The sequence below is a fragment of the Oncorhynchus tshawytscha genome, linkage group LG23 (assembly GCF_018296145.1).
Source record: "Oncorhynchus tshawytscha isolate Ot180627B linkage group LG23, Otsh_v2.0, whole genome shotgun sequence".
Taxonomy (NCBI): Eukaryota; Metazoa; Chordata; class Actinopteri; order Salmoniformes; family Salmonidae; genus Oncorhynchus; species Oncorhynchus tshawytscha.
In genome coordinates, this window is record NC_056451.1 from 10888006 (window position 1) to 10910267 (window position 22262).

A 22262-nucleotide genomic window follows, 5' to 3' on the forward strand; every position below is an offset into this window, starting at 1 on the left:
GAGACCCATATAAGGGCTTGACATTAACTATTTTAGATACTTGTTCTTTGGATGACTGATTTAGTACTTGTCAACAAAAAGTCTGTAACACCATTTTTACATCACTGTATGATGCAAGAAATCACTTTACAAAATGAAATCAATTACTATATTTCTTAACAGAGAATCAGATAGAAATGTAGGCTACTCTGCATATTGGCTTCTTTGCATATTCCAGCCTGTCTCAAAACAGAACACAACCCCTTTAAGACTCTTAGATGGTTGGCTACTCTTGGTAGCCTATAAAATATTGCAATATTACAATCAAATATTTTATAAGGCATAAAAAGTAAGTTCCTCCATGGCTCGAAATTGGAGGCGATAAAAAAATATGTATTTGGTTCAAAACCGGCTTTGGGGACAGTTCAGGGAGGACAGATCGTTTAGCTTAACATTTTTTTGATTTGTTTTATATTTTCATATTATAAGCTCAACAGTGCACACACATGGCTGTAGGCGACACGCAAATGTTCCAAAATGCAATTAGAGGGAAATCGGCATTCTCAAAAGCTATGACTAGGATTATGCCTTTGGATGCTGGACAATAAAACAACTTTATTTAAACAAATTCATTTTTTTACAGAACATGAGAAAAATGCTGGTTTCAATAGCATGTTAACATGTTGCGCACGGAACCCGGTAGCGGGCTGAAATTCCACAACATACGGTGATCGCTACATAAATAGTCATATTAAACATTCATGAAAATACAAGTGTCTCACATGTATCGAAAGCCTAGAATCTTACTAATCCAACTGCGTTGTCAGATTTAAAAAAGGATTTACTGCGAAAGAATACAATGCGATTATCTGAGGATAGAGCCCCATAAAAAAATACTATTTCAACACAGGCTAACAAAATCAAACTGCATTAAAATAAATCGTTTAACTTTGACGATCTTTGTCTATTTGCAATCCCAATGCTCATTGTTACACAATGAATGATCTTTTGTTTGATAAAACCTGTTTTTATAGCCTAACACGAAACATTTTGTGAACCGCTTGTGTCGTGAATTCTGTCTCATTCCATTTGACGACACATTCGAGGCTAAATACCCACACAAAATGTGACTTCTCCAGTCATGTTTGGTTTCATTGCAATCAACTGGTTTGTTTGTAACAAAACCAAACCTGATGGGACATTTCGCGGGACGTATTGACTGAAAGAAACCGATTTGAAGACAACAAGTAATGACATCACTGTGCACCAATGATATGACCATTGTTTCGTTGATTGACTGTATTTGAACCCAATGACCACTGATCGTCTTGAAATCTAGCTGGGTAGATAGCCAATGAGCTGAGGTAAACGGCAATATGCAATGGTTATGTGTTGGAAGACCAACCCATGTAGTAAACTCCGGCGTAACGAGTCATTCGCTATTGAAGTTTTATACCGGAAGGAGCTACGCATATTACGCACAGCATTGTTTGGTAAACGCGCAGATTCAGCTGTTAATATATCAAGCAGTATGGCGACTAAGTCAGGGAAAGCTAAATCGAAGTCTAGATATACAGGTGTACACACAATTTTAGAAGAAATTGATCGGAAAAGTGAGACAGAGATTGTTGTAGGACGATTCATTTAGCGATTCCCAAGTGGAGGAATATTTTTTGAACGGAGAGGACATGTTTTGGACTGGTAAGTTCTTCTCATGCTAAAGCCCTTGTTTGCAATTAATAATATAAAATGTGATTTTTTTTTAATTTTAAAAGCAATATATAAAAATGTAATGTTATGAAATGTGAGATGCGTGTGTCTGCCGCCCCACCCCAACCCACATGAAATAGCCTATTTGAGGCTGTTGAGGGGAGGGCAGGCCCACAACAATGGCCAAAGTGAATTGGAGTCAGTAGATACAGCTGGTCTGTTGTAATATAATAAAGACAGTAGATCTAGCTGGTCTGTAATAATATATTCAACCTTATGTTCCCTGTACTCATATATATCTGTTTATTATACCTGTTGATACTCACTTTACAGCAGAAAGGGACTGCTATGGCACCTGGCATCAGCAGCACAATATTGTGTTGAGCTTTGGCAAAGTGGGTGGGGTTATATCCTTCCTGTTTGGCCCTGTCCGGGGGTCTCATCGGATGGGGCCACAGTGTCTCCTGACTCCTCCTGTCTCAGCCTCCAGTATTTATGCTGCAGTAGTTTGTGTGTCGGGGGGCTAGGGTCAGTTTGTTATATCTGGAGTACTTATTCTGTCTTATCCGGTGTCCTGTGTGAATTTAAGTATGCTCTCTCTAATTCTCTCGGAGGAGGAGGACCAGGACCATGCGTCAGGACTACCTGGCATGATGACTCCTTGCCGTCCCCAGTCCACCTGGCCTTGCTGCTGTTCCAGTTTCAACTGTTCTGCCTGTGGCTATGGAACCCTAAACTGTTCATATTTACCCGAGGTGCTGTCCTGTTGCATCCTCTACACCTACTGTGATTATTATTATTTGACCCTGCTGGTCATCTATGAACGTTTGAAAATCTCGGCCATGTTCGGTTATAATCTCCAGCCGGCACAGCCAGACGAGGACTGGCCACCCCTCATAGCCTGGTTTCTTCCTAGGTTTTGGCCTTTCTATGGAGTTTTTCCTAGCCACTGTGCTTCTACACCTGCATTGCTTGCTGTTTGGGGTTTTAGGCTGGGTTTCTGTACAGCACTTTGAGATATTAGCTGATGTACGAAGGGCTATATAAATAAATTTGATTTGATAGAGGACTGAGGGTCTTCCAAATACTGAAAGTGTGTAAATAGTTACATGTTATTTTGTAAATGTATATATTTTTTTTCCCCTTTTTTTTAAAAATCAATAATTATTTTTTTCGTTTATTTATTTATTTCATTAATTTTTCTATAAAAAAATGTTTGGGGGGGTGTGTTAGAATAGCATTTTGGCATTTTGTATATAGTTATTTGTTTCAAAATGTATACCTTCACCAATTTGGCTATTTGGGTACATTTGGGCTACTTGTGTGGGACACCTGGGTGACTTCATGATAAATGTCATGTAGCACACTCATTTTGGAAGTTATTATTCTGAAACTTTGCACAAGTACTGTTGCCCTCATGTTTTTCACTGAATGTTTGTTTTATCTTGTTCGTTTTAAAGATGATGATTCCACAATAAAAATAAAAAACATATGTTTTTTTTCATTGTATTATCTAAACCAGATCTATTGTGTCATATTCTCCTACATTCAATTCACATTTACAAACTTCAGTGTTTTCTTTCAAATGGTACCAAGAATATGCATATCCTTGGTTCTGTGCCTGAGCTACAGTCAGTTAGATTTGGGCATGTCTTCAGGCGGAAATTGAAAAAAGTAGGGGGTAGCTCTAAAACATGGGTGTCAAACTCTGGCCCGTGGGCCAAATTTGTAATTATATTTGGCCCGCGAGACAATACCAAATTACTACTAGAGCTGGCCCGCCGGTATTATACAGCGCATTCACCACTAATACTACGAATCCCATAATGCTCTGCTGTTTTCGCACGCCAATCAGGACAGGACTCAGAAACGCTCTCTCCTCTGTGACAGTAGTCATAGCAACATAGACGCTACAACTGTCAGCGAGCTAACCCTTCCCAAAAATGGCGAAAAGAAAGGCAGAAAACAGGAGCTTTCTGGACAAGTGGGAGGCAGAATATCTGTTTACATATGTAAAAGACAAACCTGTTTGTCTTGTTTGTGGAGTCAACGTGGCTGTAAGTAAGGAGTACAACATTAGATGACACTATGAAACGAAACACCATGACAAATACAAGGACCTGGACATGACTCAAAGGAGCCAGAAAGTAGAGGAGATGAAAAGAAGTTTGGTTTCACAACAGAATATGTTTAAAAAAGCCACATCACAAAGCGAGGCTGCTGTAAAGGCTAGTTATATAGTGGCAGCAGAGATCGCAAAATCAGCCCGGCCCTTTAATGAGGGAGAGTTCATGAAAAAGTGCATGAAGGTTTGTGACCTCGTATGCCCAGAGAAAAAACAAGCATTTTCAAACGTGAGCCTGAGCAGGAACACAGTAGCTGATCGCACATGTGATCTTGCCACCAATCTGTATGACCAGCTGATGGAAAAGGGAAAAGATTTTGTTGCGTTCTCCCTCGCTGTGGATGAGAGCTGCGACGCATCTGATACTGCTCAGCTGTCAGTCTTCATCCGTGGAGTGGACTCAAATCTGTGTGTTACGGAGGAGCTATTAGGATTCAAATCAATGCATGGCACAACCACAGGAAAGGAAATCTTTGAGGAGGTTTCCAAATGTGTAACTGAAATAAAGCTGCCGTGGGATAAACTCGTTGGATTAACGACAGATGGTGCGCCAGCGATGTGCGGTAAAAAGAGTGGACTGGTGGGCATGGTTCGGGAGAAGATGCGGGAAGAGAACTGTGCAGGTGAGCTAACTGTTTACCACTGCATCATACATCAGGAAGCACTGTGTGCCAAAGCCCTAAAGATGGAACATGTTATGACCACAGTAACACAGGTAGTTAACTTTATAAGAGCCAAAGGTCTAAATCACCGCCAGTTTAAATCTTTTCTGGAGGAGTGTGGTTCGGAATACGCAGACGTGCCGTATCACACAGAGGTGAGATGGCTAAGCAGAGGAAAAGTACTGAACAGATGTTTCGAGCTGCGTGAGGAAATATGTCAATTCCTGGAAACCAAAAGGGAAGGATACAGCAGAGCTCCGGGAGCAAAAGTTCCTGTGTGAGCTGGCCTTTCTCTGTGACATCTCGAGCCATCTCGATGCGCTGAACCTGCAGCTTCAGGGGCGGGGGCGCATCATCACAGACATGTACGCTGCAGTGAGGGCCTTCAAAACTAAACTGTGCCTGTGGGAGAATCAGATGCTGCAAGGAAACCCTTGCCATTTTCCCTGCTGCCAATCCATAAAAGCGCAGATCTCTACCGCCGTGTTCCCATGCGCACAGTTTGCTGAAAAACTCAGTGTTCTCGCCGCTGAGTTTAGCCGGCGATTTGCCGACTTCGATGCCCAGAAATGCAAGTTTGAACTGCTTAGTAATCCCTTCGCAGTTGATGTGGAAAATGCACCAACCAACATCCAAATGGAGCTGATTGAACTCCAGTGCAACGACACGCTGAAGTCAAAGTATGATGCTGTGGGCGCCGCACAGTTTCCACGGTTCATCCCTGACACAATGCCTCAGTTCCGCACCCAAGCTGCTCAGATGCTCTCCATGTTCGGCAGCACTTATCTATGCGAGCAACTTTTCTCCTCGATGAAGATTACCAAAACAACTCACAGGAGACGTCTGACTGATGAACATCTTCGCTCGATACTGAGGATTTCTTCAGCTCAGAGCTTGAGCCCAGACATTGATGAACTAGCATCCAAGAAGAGATGCCAGGTATCTGGCTTGGGCACATCAGATTAGACCAGTGTGCAATAATTAACGTTTTCTTTATGCACTTTTTCTTGCTACAAGGCATGGGCTTGAATGGTTGATTGATTTATTATCATTTTATTTGTAAAATTATTAGCCAGTGGAAAAAGTTTATTTTGGTATTTAAATCAGAAGGCTGCAAATAGAAAAGAGACATATAATTTTTATTTAAATTTTATTTATTTAATAAATGAATGCCATTGATGTGTTTTTTCATTTGAAATTCGATTTTGCATGTCTCCACTATTAAATTATATATTGTATGGCGATGCTTGTTCCATATTCAATGTTAAAGCAAAACTTGTTTGGGTCCATATTAAAAGGTTAATTTGTTCAATGTTGGTCCGTGACTTTGTTCAGGTTTTACATTTTGGCCCACTGGGTATTTGAGTTTGACACCCCTGCTCTAAAAGGTTCAAACTTCTTATGGCTTGAATCCCGCTAATGGGATCGATATGACAACAGCCAGTGAAAGTGCAGGGCGCCAAATTCTCATAATCTCATAATTAAAATTCCTCAAAACATAATAGTATTTTACACCATTTTAAAGATAAACTTGTTGTTAATCCCACCACAGTGTTCGATTTCAAAAAGGCTTTACAACGAAAGCACACCAAACGATAATGTTAGGTCTAAACCTAGTCACAGAAAAACACAGCCATTTTTCCAGTCAAAGAGAGGAGTCACAAAAAGCAGAAATAGAGATAAAATTAATCACTAACCTTTGATGATCTTCATCAGATGACACTCATAGGACTTCATGTTACACAATACAGGTTTTGTTCGATAAAGTTCATATTTATATACAAAAATCTCAGTTTACATTGGCGCGTTAATGTTTAGTAGTTCCAAAACATCCGGTGATTTTGCACAGAGCCACATCAATTTACAGAAATACTCATAACATTGATAAAAGATACAACTATTATGCATGGAATTATAGATACACTTCTCCTTAATGCAACCGCTGTGTCAGATTTCAAAAAAGCTTTACCGAAAAAGCACACCATGCAATAATCTGAGTACAGCGCTCAGACAACAAATCAAGCCATACAGATATCCGCCATGTTGTGGAGTCAACAGAAGTCAGACATAACATTATAAATATTCACTTACCTTTGATGATCATCAGAATGCACTCCCAGGAATCCCAGTTCCACAATAAATGTTTGATTTGTTCGATGAAGTCCATTTATCAGCTGCATAGCTGGAAGAGCCCAAAGGTCAAACAGGAGAAGAGAATGGTGCTGGGGCAGAGGGAATGTGGTCAGGACAAAGGAATCCATATGCCAATCATGAACAAATTAGGATGTGAGAAGAGAAATCTTGTGAGATCAATAAATTGTACTAAAGTTCTACAGTACAATGCCAATGCGTCGTGACAGTGACTGTCTTTCTAGCGTTCAATCACAGATCAAAAGATGCTGGCCGTGTTTGAGATCGACTAGCCTTCATTGCAGTCAGTGACTGCAGACTGAGCGAAATGTACGCTATCGAACAGTTGTCATATCCTGGGCCAACTCTTGAAGATGTATGGCAGGGGTCAGTAACAGGCGTCCCGTGGGCCAAAACCAGCCTGTGAGCGATTCCCCCCCTCCAAAGATTTTTGTAAAAAAAAATAATTTAAAGACTAATATCACCAAGGATTTCAGTTTTTCTGCAAAAAATATATACTTAAATCACCAGGAATTCAGTTAACATTTATATAAAGTATTCCCACAAATAAAAATACGTGATCGTGTCAATATAAAATCAGGTACAAAACTGTTTTCAAATACAATATATTTTTGGCCTTACTACTTGTGGTCAATTTTGCAGTGTAGAAATAATTATGTTCCGCCCCCCCTTACATCCGCTCTAACAAAAATCAGACCGCAGCTGAATCTAGTTGCCTATTCCCTACCACTATACAATTCAAAAACGGACTTGGGTTTAAAGTGAACAGGTGCTAAGATCTGTTAATAATTGAAGGTGTCAGTAATGTGTATACCTGCGTTATGGTGCTCTTATGCACTTCCCTTCAATTAATGGTGGTCTACTATGAACATTACCCTGGTAAAGCCACTTGAGTACGGCCAAGTCATCTGTGGTCCCCCTAACATAACAGGTTATAGCCAGTAGCTCTCCGTCAAGTCCCCAGCCCTGTAAATGAGTGACACCTGAGTGGATGAATTAATAAATGATACTGGTACATGGGGGATGGACAATCTTCCAGTGGTGTGTATTCATGGATGTGAAGGGTAGCCAGACTTCCCCAAAAAATTACCAAGAGAGAAAACATACCAAAAAATGTGTCTTTGTTTTTCATAATTTTCCTTCAAATCACAAGAGGCTGAATGCATCTCATCTGAGAAAGCATCCAAGCAAGCGAAACAGCGCACCTCTGTCTCCATGTGTAGGCCATCTGATGCGGTCGTGTCCAAAAGCGTATGACGCAGCCCGTAGCTTTGAATGCCAGGGAAGCCAGCAAGTATTCGGCCTTTCTTTATAAAAATAGTATAAAATAATAGCTAATCAGCGTCAGCTCAACTGTGAATGGTCCTGGCGCACCCCCAAAAAATACAAATAAATAAATACGTGTCAATGGAAGCCAGTTTGGGTTTGGTGTCACTCCTATCAAATCGCATTGAGACAAACGTCATTGACAGAAACAACTTGAATTGTTGTATCTCATTCTGTTGTCCTCCAGTGGCAAGCTAGCTAAAATTGTTCCTTTCCTAAATTAGCCATGGAGATAGGGATTTGGACTTGTGGTTTTACTTAATTCTCCGTACTGGCCAATGCTTATAACACCGATTCTAATCCAACCATTAATTCATACATTGTGCCCCTGGCCTGAGAGGATGGAAGTTCAATAAGTAGCTAGATGTAGAAGGATAATGTTAACTAGCTAACATTGCCCATGAAAGGAAGTTAGGCTAGCGAGCAAGCATTTTATCCAGGTAGCCTAGGACCACAAAAAAATAAGAGTGTACTGTATGACAGAGTGATAGACTGTTTCATCAACATGAATGAGGAGGATGGCATTGGCCTTTCTCTTCAAATAGGGTGAGTCAACATGTTCGCTCTATTTGCACGAATGTACATGCACACAGAAATCAGAACCATGGACAGCCACATCATATTAGCTTACGTTGATTGGACTAAATCTTTTTTGGTAGTCACTGTATTAGACTAAGCATACTGTAGATGATTTGATGATGATGAAGTTGAAATGGTGCGGGAATAGTGGAGGCAGCTCCTGTTATCTTTGCGTCTTGCGCCAACTCTCCATGGTTCTAAATCAATAGTTGTTTAGTGGCCCGAAAATGTCAGAAACATTACTTTGCTTGACCATGCTGTAGGGCATGTAACTGTCAGTTATATGCCATATGCTTTGTGGACTTCACTGGACAGATGTTGCTGTCCGTTGTTTTGATGAAACAAAGGTGTGGTTGAATTTATTCTGCTACTGTCTTCTTATTGTCTCTGCCTTTAGGCATATTTGTCACAGTTGCAAGGCCTATGAAGTAACAGGTTAAAGAGCAAACAACGCAATTACCACAACACATAGGTTGTAATATAGCTTTTTTTCTGGCTTCCCCAGTGATTTTACCCACGCACCACTACTGCGGTCTTCCCTAAAAACGTACTACTGCTCCTCTGACCAAGTAGCTTAGCATGAAAATGGGTTGGCGTTCGAACTTTCTATGTCCTACACATATTTTCCGGCTATTCACTGACAGCAAATGTTGCGCAGCATACTAGGCTAAGAGGCCTAGGCTCTCTCCTTTCAACCGAGGCAGAATATTGCCGCAGTGCTTAATTTCTAACATTCTTGCAGCCATTTATATAACAAGGTGAAATATTAATTTAAAAAAATATAACGAACAGTGATGCACAGTGCATGTGTGACAATTATGTATGCCTACATGCATCCGATGGCCGATTACTGAAATCATAATATAGCCTACCCAATGATAAGTCATTACAGGATCAATGAGGCGAGGCATTGCTCCCGCAATCCATTTGCTCCATGTTCCCTTCATAGCTCTTAGGGCTGACTCCATTAAGTCGACTGGTCGATTGTTTGGTCGATAGGCTGTTGGTCGACCAAGATTTTTTTTAGTCGAGCAGTGGCAAATATTTAAAAAAAATGTGTATGGCACACGAGGCACCCGTCTGATTCACGCCTGTCTGAGTGGACTAATCCATTGCAGAGGCCGCAGGGACGGCACACCAGTATCACCAGTAGTACATTTACCAATTAATTCCCATTATTTCTAAAAACCTACAATGTTTTTTGGTTAAGGTCATTTCTGTTTATGCATTCAATATATTATTACTACAGTCTTACCATTGTCATTATAGGAGTGGACACATTGTTTGCAGAGTGCACAACCTAGGCTTCCCTGGTTTATTTCATTCCTTTTACGAGTTGTCAATTTATTCCATGTCTTGTTTGTACTGTACTGCTCCTGTCAATCTTGACTAAGGATACGCACCAAATTACACATAGAGGTAGGCCTATAGACTATCGGGCCTGCATGCAAATGTAGGCCTATAAATGTGCCCCTTTGGGATCAGATACTATTTCTCAAAGAAATTTTTTCTTCGCCTCAAACAGCAAGTAAACAAAGACTTTTTACATCCATTGAGAATGCCAATAGTTCCTTAATGTAGCCTATTTGAAAAAATCTTTCTTGATAAAAATGTCATGCTCTGATCCGGTGTAAACGTCATAAAATAGACCTACCTGATTACTTCTTATCCCTCAAACAGCCTACAGCTGTGTCTGTCTCTCCGGAGCTCATTGGCACAGGACACTGAGGGCCTAGAATATTTTATACAATGTTACAAGTTTGCTAGCAGGAGCTTTGGGCCGGACCAAGCTAATAGTTGACAATGTTTCAAGTTCCTTACAGACAGGCCATGCATGCATAGCCAATGTGATTCATAGGATATTTTCTACCTGCGGACTGCAATGTTTTTGTTTGTTGGCTTTATGTACGCTATTTTTACATATCGGCAATGGCAACAGAAGTTTAAATTTGAATAGTTTTCATTCAGATAGAATTTTGATTAACCACATGACATTGATTGAGATATATAAAACTGTTCCATGAAAATGTGCATTTGAAAATCATAACTGGCATGCAGATCAGTAGAAATAGTATGATAACTTGGCACTCCAAATGGAAAAAGTTGCCGACCACTGGTGTAGCCCATTATCGGCAACTTCAGGAGCATAAACTGGTATAATCTGCAAAGGACAGCAGCAATGGGAGGAAGAGTGTCGGAAACAGGTTTTTATTCTTCTGGTTAGGCTATATTGATCTCTGGCTCCCTCTTCAGTAATTTGTGTGTCTTTATTTTTTAAATCGCAGTGCTTAAAGCATCAGACAAGCTCAGTAGCCTACATATAGTTGGCTGTATTCAAACATAGGGTGTGTCTATATATGGAAAAATACATGTTTTACATGTAGAACAGACGACTCTCGATCGACCAAGATTTTGTTTTGTCAAGGACAGCCCTAATACCTTTGCACATTTTAATCATGAGCCAGTCTGTTGCGAAATTATTTAATTTGGAGAGTAGCTAGGGATGGGCACAGTTATTCAAATATCTGAAACGGATGTTAGTATTTGAATAGGCCTAAAAAAAATAATGTAGGCCTAATTTAATTAGGAATGAAAATGCCACATAAATTAGCCACATGACACTGTTACATACAAGGATGACATTTGAAACTCCTATTTTTTTTATTTTATTAAAATGTGTGTATATATATATATATGTATTTGTGTGTGTGTGTGTGTGTGTGTGTATGACGTGTGCCCCATAAAAATACAAATAATACTGGTAGCCATCTATGCCGGTAACCTACACACATTTCACACATGTAGCTTGTTGATTTTGGTCAGCCAATCAAAACTGCTCTACAGTCCACGGTTCCATATGTAGCAAGGGAAGTGAGAGATCTCTAATCAATCCAAAATGGAAAGAAATTATGGAATTAAACGTTAGCCAAATGAGAATGAGTGGGTTACAACAAACAAGGTAGGCTGTTTAATCTGAATTATGATGTTATTTGTTTACAAGGACAAGGAGCGCAGCATATTGTAGCCTCATTTACTAGCTGGCTAACTTTGCTCAGCTAGCTATCTTCTCTACATCGATTTGATGCAGTCAAGTAGGACTGAGTGATATGGCCCAAAATATCACAACACGGTATTTATTTTATTTTAATATTTTTTTAGAGTGGACATATTTTATGTTTTTGAATAATACAAGTTATACATTTGCTTTATGAGTAGTGTGTGACCATATAGCAGCAACACATAGATTATAAGTGATTGCAATGGGTATTTCTCCATTCTGTTTTATAGCGTTCAAACTTCAACCAAAAATTATTTTACGCATTTATCCATTTCTGCATTTCCTGCACTCATTTGAGATCATGTCCACACTGCCATGTAGGGCTGCACGATATGGGCAAACAATCTAGGCCTTATTTTTAACCAAATGTTGCAATTGCGATTTTGACTTGCAATTTAGAGCAAAACACTTGGTAGAACTGTTGGAATCATGGAAATATGATTAGGGAGGAGTTATTGCGACAGGGTAGGAACCAAAGTGTTGAGAAGTGTTTCCTAGGGGACCCTATAATCTTTGGCTACATTTAATGTTCGCTTAGCTACTTCATGTAGCTAACACGGTCTTGCTTTGCATATTCCTCTTTGATTTAGAAGATACTGTTGCACAAACAACATGCTGATTTAGGTCTATACCATCACTGGTATTATCAGGCTGTATATCTAATTACGTCTGCACTGACTCAGTATATTTATTAGCTAGCTAGCAATTAGCATTAGTGGCTAACAATTAGCGACTAACAATATTTAGGCCAAACTTGCTGTTTGCAGATGTAAGAATCACAAACTAATTGTGTAATTATAGAACGCAAGTGGATTTATATTAAAAAGCAAAGCAAAAACAGAATCATTGTCATCAACATTGTTGCATGCTCTGCATTGACCATGCAGACTGAACGCAAGTGTCTCCTGGTCGAGGAACAACAAAGAAAACAGAGAAAGCTGACTAAAGTAGCTTTGCAAACTATATCACATTTAACGAACCAAACATTCAAATACCGTTACAGAAGGTAAAGTAAAAACCCAAACTGGTCCATGAATCAATACCGGTATACCGCCCAGCCCTAGACTAAAGACATGCACTGTTATGGGCTGATAAACAGCAGCTAACTTTTTTTGTCTATCTAACTAGCAGGAGCCAGCGTGGCTACTTTCTAGTCTGTCTCTCTCAATCTCTCTGCCTGCTGCTCCATCATAGCGGAACGGTCCGCATTTCTCCCTCGTGCAAGGCTCAGGTTAAAAACATGTAAGGGGGGGATGTTAGGGGTCAAGGTTAGGAGTTAGGTTAGGGTTAGCTAAAAGGGTTAAGGTTAGAAGAAAGATTAGCTAACATGCTTAGTAGTTGTAAAGTAGCTAAAAAGTAGTAAGTAGTTGCAAAATGTCAAATTTTGCTAAAATGATAAATGGGATTCGAACACACAACCTTTGGGTTGCTAGACATTCACGTTATACACCCACCCCGACCATACAAACCCTCCTTTAGTTTTTGTCTCATGTAATCTTCCATCTTATATAACCATAGCAAATGTAACATATCAATCCAATTTCAGTGTCCAAGATTTACATTTACCATGTTACATCTAGTCTATGAGAACAATGACATTTCACATTCAACTGGGTTTGGTTAGCACTAGGGTGCAAGAAATATCAGGCATCATGAACTGGTGTAGGATTGTGTCATGTAAACTACTCAATATCGACAAATAACCCTGATCTTGACAAAAGGGAGAAAAATAAATTGCTGCAAGGGATTCCTAAGCTAACTAAGTAGCAGTATAAGGCTCCCCTTGAAATATGGAGCATCTGAATTGGAAGAGAATGTTTTGCTACTTTTGTTCTGCCTGGACCAGATCAGAAGACTTATCTGCAGTTGACAGTTGGAAAAATCCTAGGCCTACATTTTACTTGGTTAATCACTAAATCAGGGGCATGCTCTGAGCTGTGGTTTGGCAACAAGATATAGAAGAGAATTGATAGCTATCAAACAATGGAGGGACCTTGTTAAGTGAGCTATCTGTGAAAAAATAAATTTAGCCACAGGTTCATTCAACTCAAAACAGAACAGATCATTTTTAACTGTTAGGCCAAAGTGACTCACTTTTACTTGAGTAGTTTTCTTTTAAGATATCTTTAGTTTTACAGAAACAAAAGTGATATCTAGTGTTCGGGTCAGAACCATTATTTTCAAACCTTAAGAACCGGTTAATAATGTTTTTCCTTGTTCCATGTTCTAAAAATATTACAGATTTTTAGTGCATCATTCTGTGATAATGCATGTAATATCCTAAACACATTCCAATTCACATCATGATGTTCAGTGCTTCATGTCAAGCCCCCTCCATTGCCCACCCCGCGCTCTCCCCACATCACAGGAGGCATAATGGCCGGAACGAAGCAAATGGAATAGCATCAAACATATGGAAACCATGGGCTTGACGTATTTGATACCATTCCACTTATTCTACTCCAGCCATTACCACAAGCCTGCACTTATCTGACCAATCAAAACATGTAAACAAATATCTTACCCGTTCCACAGAAAGCTGTTCTCTCAGTGAACATGTGTTGAGTAAATAATCTAAATGTAAAAACAATGTTGATTTCAAAGGTTAAAAAAATGACAGAAAACTTTCAACTTGTGCAAATGGGGATTTGCGCTCCATAATATAGTTGAAAATCAGCAGTCATTTTATGAGTGAAGACAAAGAGAAAGTGGCCACAATCCACATGCCACAATCACCAGCCAGATCAACTATATGCGAAGGATATGCGTCACGCTGCATGAGGCAAATGGTGATCACACCAGATACGGACTGTTTTTCTGATCCACACCACTCTCTTTTCATTTTATTATTATTTTTTTTTTTTAATTTTAAAGGTACTGTATCTGTGACCAACAAATGCATATCTGTATTCCCAGTCATGTAAAATACATAGATTAGGGCCTAATGAATGTATTTAAATTGACTGATTTCCTTATATGAACTGTAACTCAGTAAAATCTTTGAAATTATTGCAAGTTGCGTTTATATTTTTGTTCAGTGTCATTTCAAAAAAGCATGGTGGCATCACTTTCTAGTCACTCTGACATATTTGCAAGGCTACAGTGTAAGGTGGAAGTGGAATGGAGAGATGTGAGCATGTAATATGGCTGCACAGTTATGAACAGGTCCAAGACCTGAAGCAGAACCCACTGCTACTAATGGGGGTTGTCCATTTTAACTCTGGTCTGACAGGGCCAGCATGATTAGCCTGGAAATTTGCCCAATTCTGGTTTGCATATGGACCAGTGTTGTATTATACCAACTTGTCAAGACTGGCAGAGAAGGCTGTTATTGTGTAGTCTTACAGTCCCTTATTGCATTTGGGACATTGGTGGTAAGCCACATGTGCAGCCGTCTTCATTGACCTGGCCAAGGCTTTCAACTCTGTCAATCACGGTATTCTTGTCGGCAGACTCAACAGCCTTGGTTTCTCTAATGACTGCCTCGCCTGGTTCACTAACTACTTCTCAGATTTCAGTGTGTCAAATCGGAAGGCCTGTTGTCCGGACCTCTGGCAGTCTCTATGAGGGTACCACTGGGTTCAATTCTCGGGCCGACATTTTTTCTCTGCATATAACAATGATGTCGCTCTTGCTGCGGGTGATTCTTTGATTCACCTCTACGCTGACGACACCATACTGTATACATCTGGCCCTTCTTTGGACACGGTGTTAAACCCTCTTTGGGCTAGGGGGCAGTATTTTTACGTCCGGATGAAAAGCCTGCTACTCAGTTCCAGAAGCTAGGATATGTATATTATTACTAGATTTGGAAAACACTCTGAAGTTTGAATAATGCCTGTGAATATAACAGAACTGATTTGGCAGGCGAAACCCAGAGCACAATCCATCCAGGGGAAAAAAATGTTTGAGGTCAATGTGTTTCCATTAGTTTTCTATGGGAAACCCTTTTTAATAGGAATCTGGTTGCAGTTCCTATGGCTTCCACTAGATGTCAACAGTCTTTAGAATTTGGTTGATGTTTTTCTTTTGAAAAATGAAGAAGTAGTCCTATTCTTTCCATGTGTCACTCAGATGGACTCAAGTTTTTTGTTGCGCATGACCTGGAATGCGCTTCACGTTGTTTTTATCCAGTATTGAATTCAGCATACCCAGTCTTAAATTGTATCGATTATTTACGTTTTAGGATACCTTAGGTTGGATTAGGAACGTTGTTTAAAATGTTTGGACCAAGTTTACAGGTAACTTATTACATACTTTGTAGGCATGTTGAGCGAGTTGAAACCGGTATATTTCTGAATCAAACGCGTCAAATAAATTGACATTTTTGGGACATAAAGAAGGACATTATCGAACAAAAGGTCCATTTGTGATGTTTCTGGGAAATTTTGGAGTGCCAACAGAAGAAGATCTTCAAAAGGTAAGGCATTAATTATATCGCTATTTCTGACTTTTGTCACACACCTGCCTGGTTGAAATGTGATTTTCATGTGTTTGTATGCGAGGTGCTGTCCTCAGATAATCTCATGGTCTGCTTTCGCCGTAAAGCCTTTTTGAAATCTGACACAGCGGCTGGATTAACAAGAAGTTAAGCTTTATTTTGATGTAGAACACTTGTATGTTTTATGAATTCTTATTATGAGTGTTTTTGAATTTGGCGCACTGCAATTTCACTGGATATTGTCAAACCAATCCTGTTAACGGGCGGGAATGGGATATAAGGGATCCCTAAGAGGTTTAACAAACCTCCAAACGAGCTTCAACGTCATACAACACTACTTCCGTGGCCTCCAACTGCTCTTCAAAACTAGTAAAACGAAATACATGCTCTTCAACCGATCGCTGCCCGGACAAGCCCGCCCGACTAGCATCACTACTCTGGACGGTTCTGACTTAGATATTTATAGTTGTCCACAAATTCTAGGTGTCTGGCTAGACTGTAAACTCTCCTTCCAGACTCACATTAAGCATCTCCAATCCAAAGTTAAATCTTGAAATCGGCTTCCTATTTCGCAAAAGAACCTCCTTCACAAATGCTGCCAAACACCCTCAAAACTGACTATCCTACCGACTTCAGAGATGTCATTTACAAAATAGCCTCCAACACTACTCAACAAATTGGATGCAGTCAATCACAGTGCCATCCATTGTCACCAAAGCCCCATATACTACCTACCCACCACTGCGACCTGTATGCTGTTGATGGCTGGTCCTCGATACACATTCGTCGCCAAACCCACTGGCTCTAGGTCATCTATAAGTCTTTGCTAGGTAAAGCTCTGCCTTCGCTCACTGGTCACCATAGCAACACCCAACCATAGCACGCGCTCCAGCAGGTATATTTCACTGGTCAGCCCCAAAAGCCAACACTTGCTTTGGCCGCCTTTCCTTCCAGTTCTCTGCTGCAAATGACTGGAACGAATTGCAAAGAAAACACACAAAAACACTGAAGTTGGAGACATATCTCCCTCACTAACTTTAAGCAACAGCTGTCAGAGCAGCTTACCGATCGCTGCAGCTGTACACAGCCCATCTGTAAATAGCCCATCCAACCAACTACCTACCTCATCCCCATATTTGTGTTTCTGCTCTTTTGCACACCAGTATTTCTGCTTGCACATATCACTCCAGTGTAAATTGCTAAATTGTAATTACTTCGCCACTATTGGCCTGTTTATTGCCTTACCTCCTTACTTCATTTGCACACACTGTATTCAGATGTTTCTATTGTTGACTGTACGTTTGTTTATCCCATGTGTAACTGTGTTGTTGTTTTGTCGCACTGCTTTGCTTTATCTTGGCCAGTCGCAGTTGTAAATGAGAACTTGTTCTCAACTGGCCTACCTGGTGAAATAAAATACATTTAAAAATTTGATCATTTGCTGACTGGATCCTTTGGCAGTAGACTACCTTCGGACCAGTCAGTTCTTGCACGACAAGTGCATTATGCTTTGTTCAATAGCAATAAGAGGTTTGTTGACACAAAAGGTTTCCTAAATATGGGCTTCCTGGACCAACCAAGAGCTTGGTGAGTGAAAGTATGCACAATACATTTTTTGGGGGGTAAATACAGATTTCTCTGCTCTCCAATACATTTCAATAAGATATAATTGACCTATTAACAGAGGATATTGAACCTTGTGTCACAGGAGTGGACATCAGATAAAATAAATAGTTCTTCACAGCTGGGAAGTGAGACAGGTCCTTGTGTGGTGAGAGATTACTTGGAACTATACATGGCAGAAATGTCAATATTACCTACATCAATCTCCAGGCAGAGAGAGCATGAAAGTTCAACGCTTTCAATGTGCCAAGAAAGTGCTGCCCACAAAACCTGGGTTGGAAAAGAGCTTAACTGGAAAGAACTGTGTTCATTGCTGGCAAATCAACAATAACACAATGAAAAGGCTCACAATGAATAACAGTTGATTGAGATTTTGGACAATAACAAGTACGAGCCTCATCTACAGTTGGTCCAGAAATTACCTGATCTAAAGATAGTGATGCAACTTTAGTCACAGTGTGGACTATCCATTCATAAGGCTACACAGTTGACTTGCAGATCTGATAAGTTTATCACTAAGAAGGCTAGGAGCATGGATGGGCAACTCCAGTCCTCAGTGGTTGTTACACTTTTCTCCCAAACCCTAGCAAACACATCTGATTAAACTAATTACATTCTAAACTAAAGACATTAGTTGATTTTTGGAGTCAGGGGTGTTAGCTGGGGCAAAAATGTGAAAGCAATCAGGCCACAAAGGACTGGAGTTGCACATCCCTGGGCTAGAGTGTAAGCCATAACCAGCTTAAAAATCTAAAGATACAAAGCAATATGGGATAGACCTAGGCCTACATTAGCTGTTTCCATTAACTTGTGCAGCGATTTTGTTGTTGACATTTAGAAAGTTTGCATAGAAATTGCAACAACTGCCTCTGTTTCTACTGAACTGTCTTGTGACAAATACAGCAGACCGTAAGGACGTCAACCCTCTCCCCAAAAAATTACAATGTTCGCAAAAACCTTGAGTGCCAAATAAAAAATGAAGTGGTTGAACTGTTTCCATTATCCATTTAGGGAATTTGCGCATTAATAAATGTGAGAGTCTGTATGCCTTCCCACCTACAGTATGTTTCATGTCTCAGGTAGCCCGCAAAGGCCAGCATGGATAGAATGCAAGAATTTACTCATCTTTGCCATATTCTAATAATTCTCATGTGCCAACATATCGCCATGGTCTGTGCTATTGTGAAACTTGCACTTCTGTAGAGCTGAAATAATTGGATTGTAAAACTTGCATCCAGCCAACCAGAAAAGCAAGGCAAAACAATTCAAGCATTCTTGAAAGTCAAGACAATCCTTGTTCTCCAAAGAAACATTTGTATAGTTGAAAAACATTTTTTTTGCAAGCAGTAGACATTTAGAATTAAAATGTGTAGTGAAGCTTTATAGCAACGTGTGACATCACGTGCCCAGAGTACCTTAAATTATTCATTTATTCTGAAAAACTGTTTCCATCATCATTTCTTGCAATGAAGAAAGTTTGACTAGACAAATCCACCCGTTGAATGGATAAAAAATGTTGTTGATCTTCAGAACATTTCTTCAATAGCTGCCGTTTCCATTACACGTCGCAATGTTTTTTTTGCGACATTGACCCAGGTTTATTCAACAAAAGCAATGGAAACCTGCCTAGTGAGCGGCAATAAGAGAAATACAAAAAAGCTGTGAGTTTAGCAATGTGATAGCCTCAGTCTGCAAGACCTAGGCTACACTTAAATGCAATTTGTAGGCCTATTTAGGGATTTGTAGCCTTCACTTACAGGGAAAACAAAACAACCTTGCAAAACAGTCAATATGAGGAAATAGGTGAATGCATAATTTCCTTCATGAGGCCATCTGTTGTTAGCTAATATTGAGGCCAACTGACAACACTATCTAAATGAAGACAACGGAATTCAAAGCTGAAAGGTCTTAATGAGGAAAAGCCTTGTCTCATGTGATGAACTGCTTACCAAACCAATGTGTTGAGAAGCAACAATGGCATCAATTTAATTTGGAAACTGTTTTTAACCACAGGAATTGGTCCAGACTTTCCCAAATGTTGAATGGCAACATATAGTAAACGTCAAGCACTCAAAATTGCTGTTTGAAAGATGCCGCAAACGGATCACTTCTTTCTCTGAATAGTGAATTGACACTTGCAAATGAAATTCAGACAAGACCTCTACTTTCACCTGACTTTTTGCATTGTCAATGTGTGTGTGAACAGTGGTTTTTGGATTGCAAGTGGTCGAGGTTGCTGAACCAATGTGCATAACATGTACACTTAGTGGAAGATCAAATCTAAGGATGCATCCACGAAGCTAACAATATAGCCAACCATGGACCTCTTTGTGTTCTCAAATCCGTGTAAATCTGCATAAAAATATGATTTACCTTTATAATGCTGCTCCTGCGTGGTATTCCGGATTTGGAATCCAATCTGACAGAGGAGTTGTTGACAGTTTCAAGCCCTGGGCTGTCATGTAACGTTTCTGATCCAACCATGTCTGCCGGTATCCCACAGTCCCCATTGAAGACCGATACTTCGCACTGCGTCCTCCAGTCTGTTTTATCACTGGGCAAAGCCACCGAATCCCCAGTATTCGATGGAGATGAGCCGTCGTTCTCTCCAAACTCCGCCATAGGCACTCCACGCACACAGACAGACCAAGCTTAGCTGTCAAGCTGCTATGTAGGTGTTTCACTTGCAACGCTGTTGTATTTATCCAATGTCCTGGCTTGCTAGCTAGCTACCTCGTTATAACAACTGCACAAAAACGTTCCGTATCATTTTCTTGGTTCATATTTGACTGGTATTTAATGTCGCGTCTTCCGTGGATTGTGCTCTGTAAAACAAAACATCAACAAGAGACATTGAATACCAATAGATTAAACTGTTCAATGCTAGACATGATCTGAAATTGTATGCAGACGATGTCTAATAATGTGACTTTGAATGGTAACGTTAGCTGACGAACGTTAATTACGTACAAACAGTTCAATTGCATTCAATGGCATTTTCAATTTGCAAAGCTGTTGGTATAACATTGCAAAATTATTTCATAATGGATGCATTAGCTAGCTACATCGTCTCATTTGAAATTATGTCTGGTAAATCATTCGATAGTTAGCTGCCTAGCTATGCAACATTCGTAAATGAGTTTAACGTTAGTCAACAAGTTAGCAATATTTGCGTTCGTCTGGGATAGAAGTGGCTTGTTTGTTAGCTGCTGTGTTGTATATCTGGACTAGAGCTAATTTAGTTATAGCTAGCAAACTTAGTTATACGTCCTTACTCAGTCATGTTAAGTTAACTGACAAATTAGCCCACATTTAATTAACTTGCCAATAGTTAGCTAACATTAACTAACCTGGCAAACTAACACTAATGTTACAGACAAATATGTTTTAACTAACCCTCTCGTATCTGTTCTACAGCCACACATGCCAACATAATTTCATGTTATCACACTTGCCTTGCTTGATAAAGTCTTGTCGAAAGAGAACGAAGTTCCATTCTGTTGTGCCATCCAGCTGCAACGACGAGACTACTGTTCAGTCCATGCATCACCACCAGTTGCTGCATTAGTTAGCTTGCAATGCAGCTAATATTAGTTAGCAAGTAGTCACCGACCAAACCCAACTGTCAATACATTTGCTATCTAAATATGTATCTAGCGAGCTACCCGTTAAGCAAAAGTCAAAAGGTGAACAAACTACTTGTAAACAGGCAGCAACGACAACGAACCTTCTGTCAATCAAACCTTGCTCATAGAAAAATATATGTTTTATTGAAATACATGAAAACTGCTTTCATCGATCAAAACCAGTGCTTTATAATTACACTAGAAGACAGCACCGGGCACAGTTTTGAAGCCACCGCGCCTACATCTTGGCACGCACCCACCACAGTAGAAAAAGTACATTTTGGAAGCTATAGAAATGCATTTATTAATGTCTAAACACTCCCCCCACACGTTTATTCTATTACAAACACCTTAATGCATACTTTACAATTATATTATGTGAGTTAAACATACGTTATATAAAAATATATATATATATATTTAAAGTATAATTTTTGAAAGTACTCATGTTACTGTCCCCACGACAACAACAAAATACATATGCATGTAATTCTGTCCTTGATACATTTAACTGAAATACTGTAGAAATTCATTCATTCCTTTGGATGACTCCTTCTTCTGTGGAGTGCCAATATGGCCGACCAGTGGCTTCAAAGAGTCTCTTTGGCCACTACCCAGCATATTCCATCCAGGGTTTATATACAGTGCATTCGGAAAGTATTCAAACCACGTCCCCTTTTCCATATTTTGTTATGTTACAGCCTTATTCTAATATTTGTTTCCCCCAATCTACACACAGCACCCCATAATGACCAAATGAAAACATGTTTGTAGAAATTTGTGTACATTTATTACAAATAACAAACAGAAATACCTTATTTACATAAGTATTCAGACCCTTTGCTATGAGAAATTGAAATGAAATTGAGCTCAGGTGCATCCTGTTTCCATTGATCATCCTTGAGATGTTTCTACAACTTGATTGGAGTCCACCTGTGGTAAATTCAATTGATTGGACATTATTTGGAAAGGCACACAACTG

The 22262-nt window shown here is 39.7% G+C and overlaps 1 protein-coding gene across 3 annotated transcripts in view; it reads right to left on the reverse strand.

The window, feature by feature from the left end:
• LOC112223004 (inactive phospholipase C-like protein 2) overlaps nucleotides 1-20475 on the reverse strand; it is a 60231-nt gene extending 39756 nt beyond the window's left edge. For all 3 annotated transcript variants that reach the window (XR_002949221.2, XM_024385903.1, XM_024385902.2), the window contains exon 1: nucleotides 20028-20475. Coding sequence is in view for 2 of the 3 variants with exons in the window: in XM_024385903.1 (XP_024241671.1) it covers nucleotides 20028-20276 (249 nt within the window). In the remaining variant the exon portion in view is untranslated. The remainder of the gene's footprint in view (nucleotides 1-20027) is intronic.
• Nucleotides 20476-22262: the final 1787 nt, after the last annotated feature.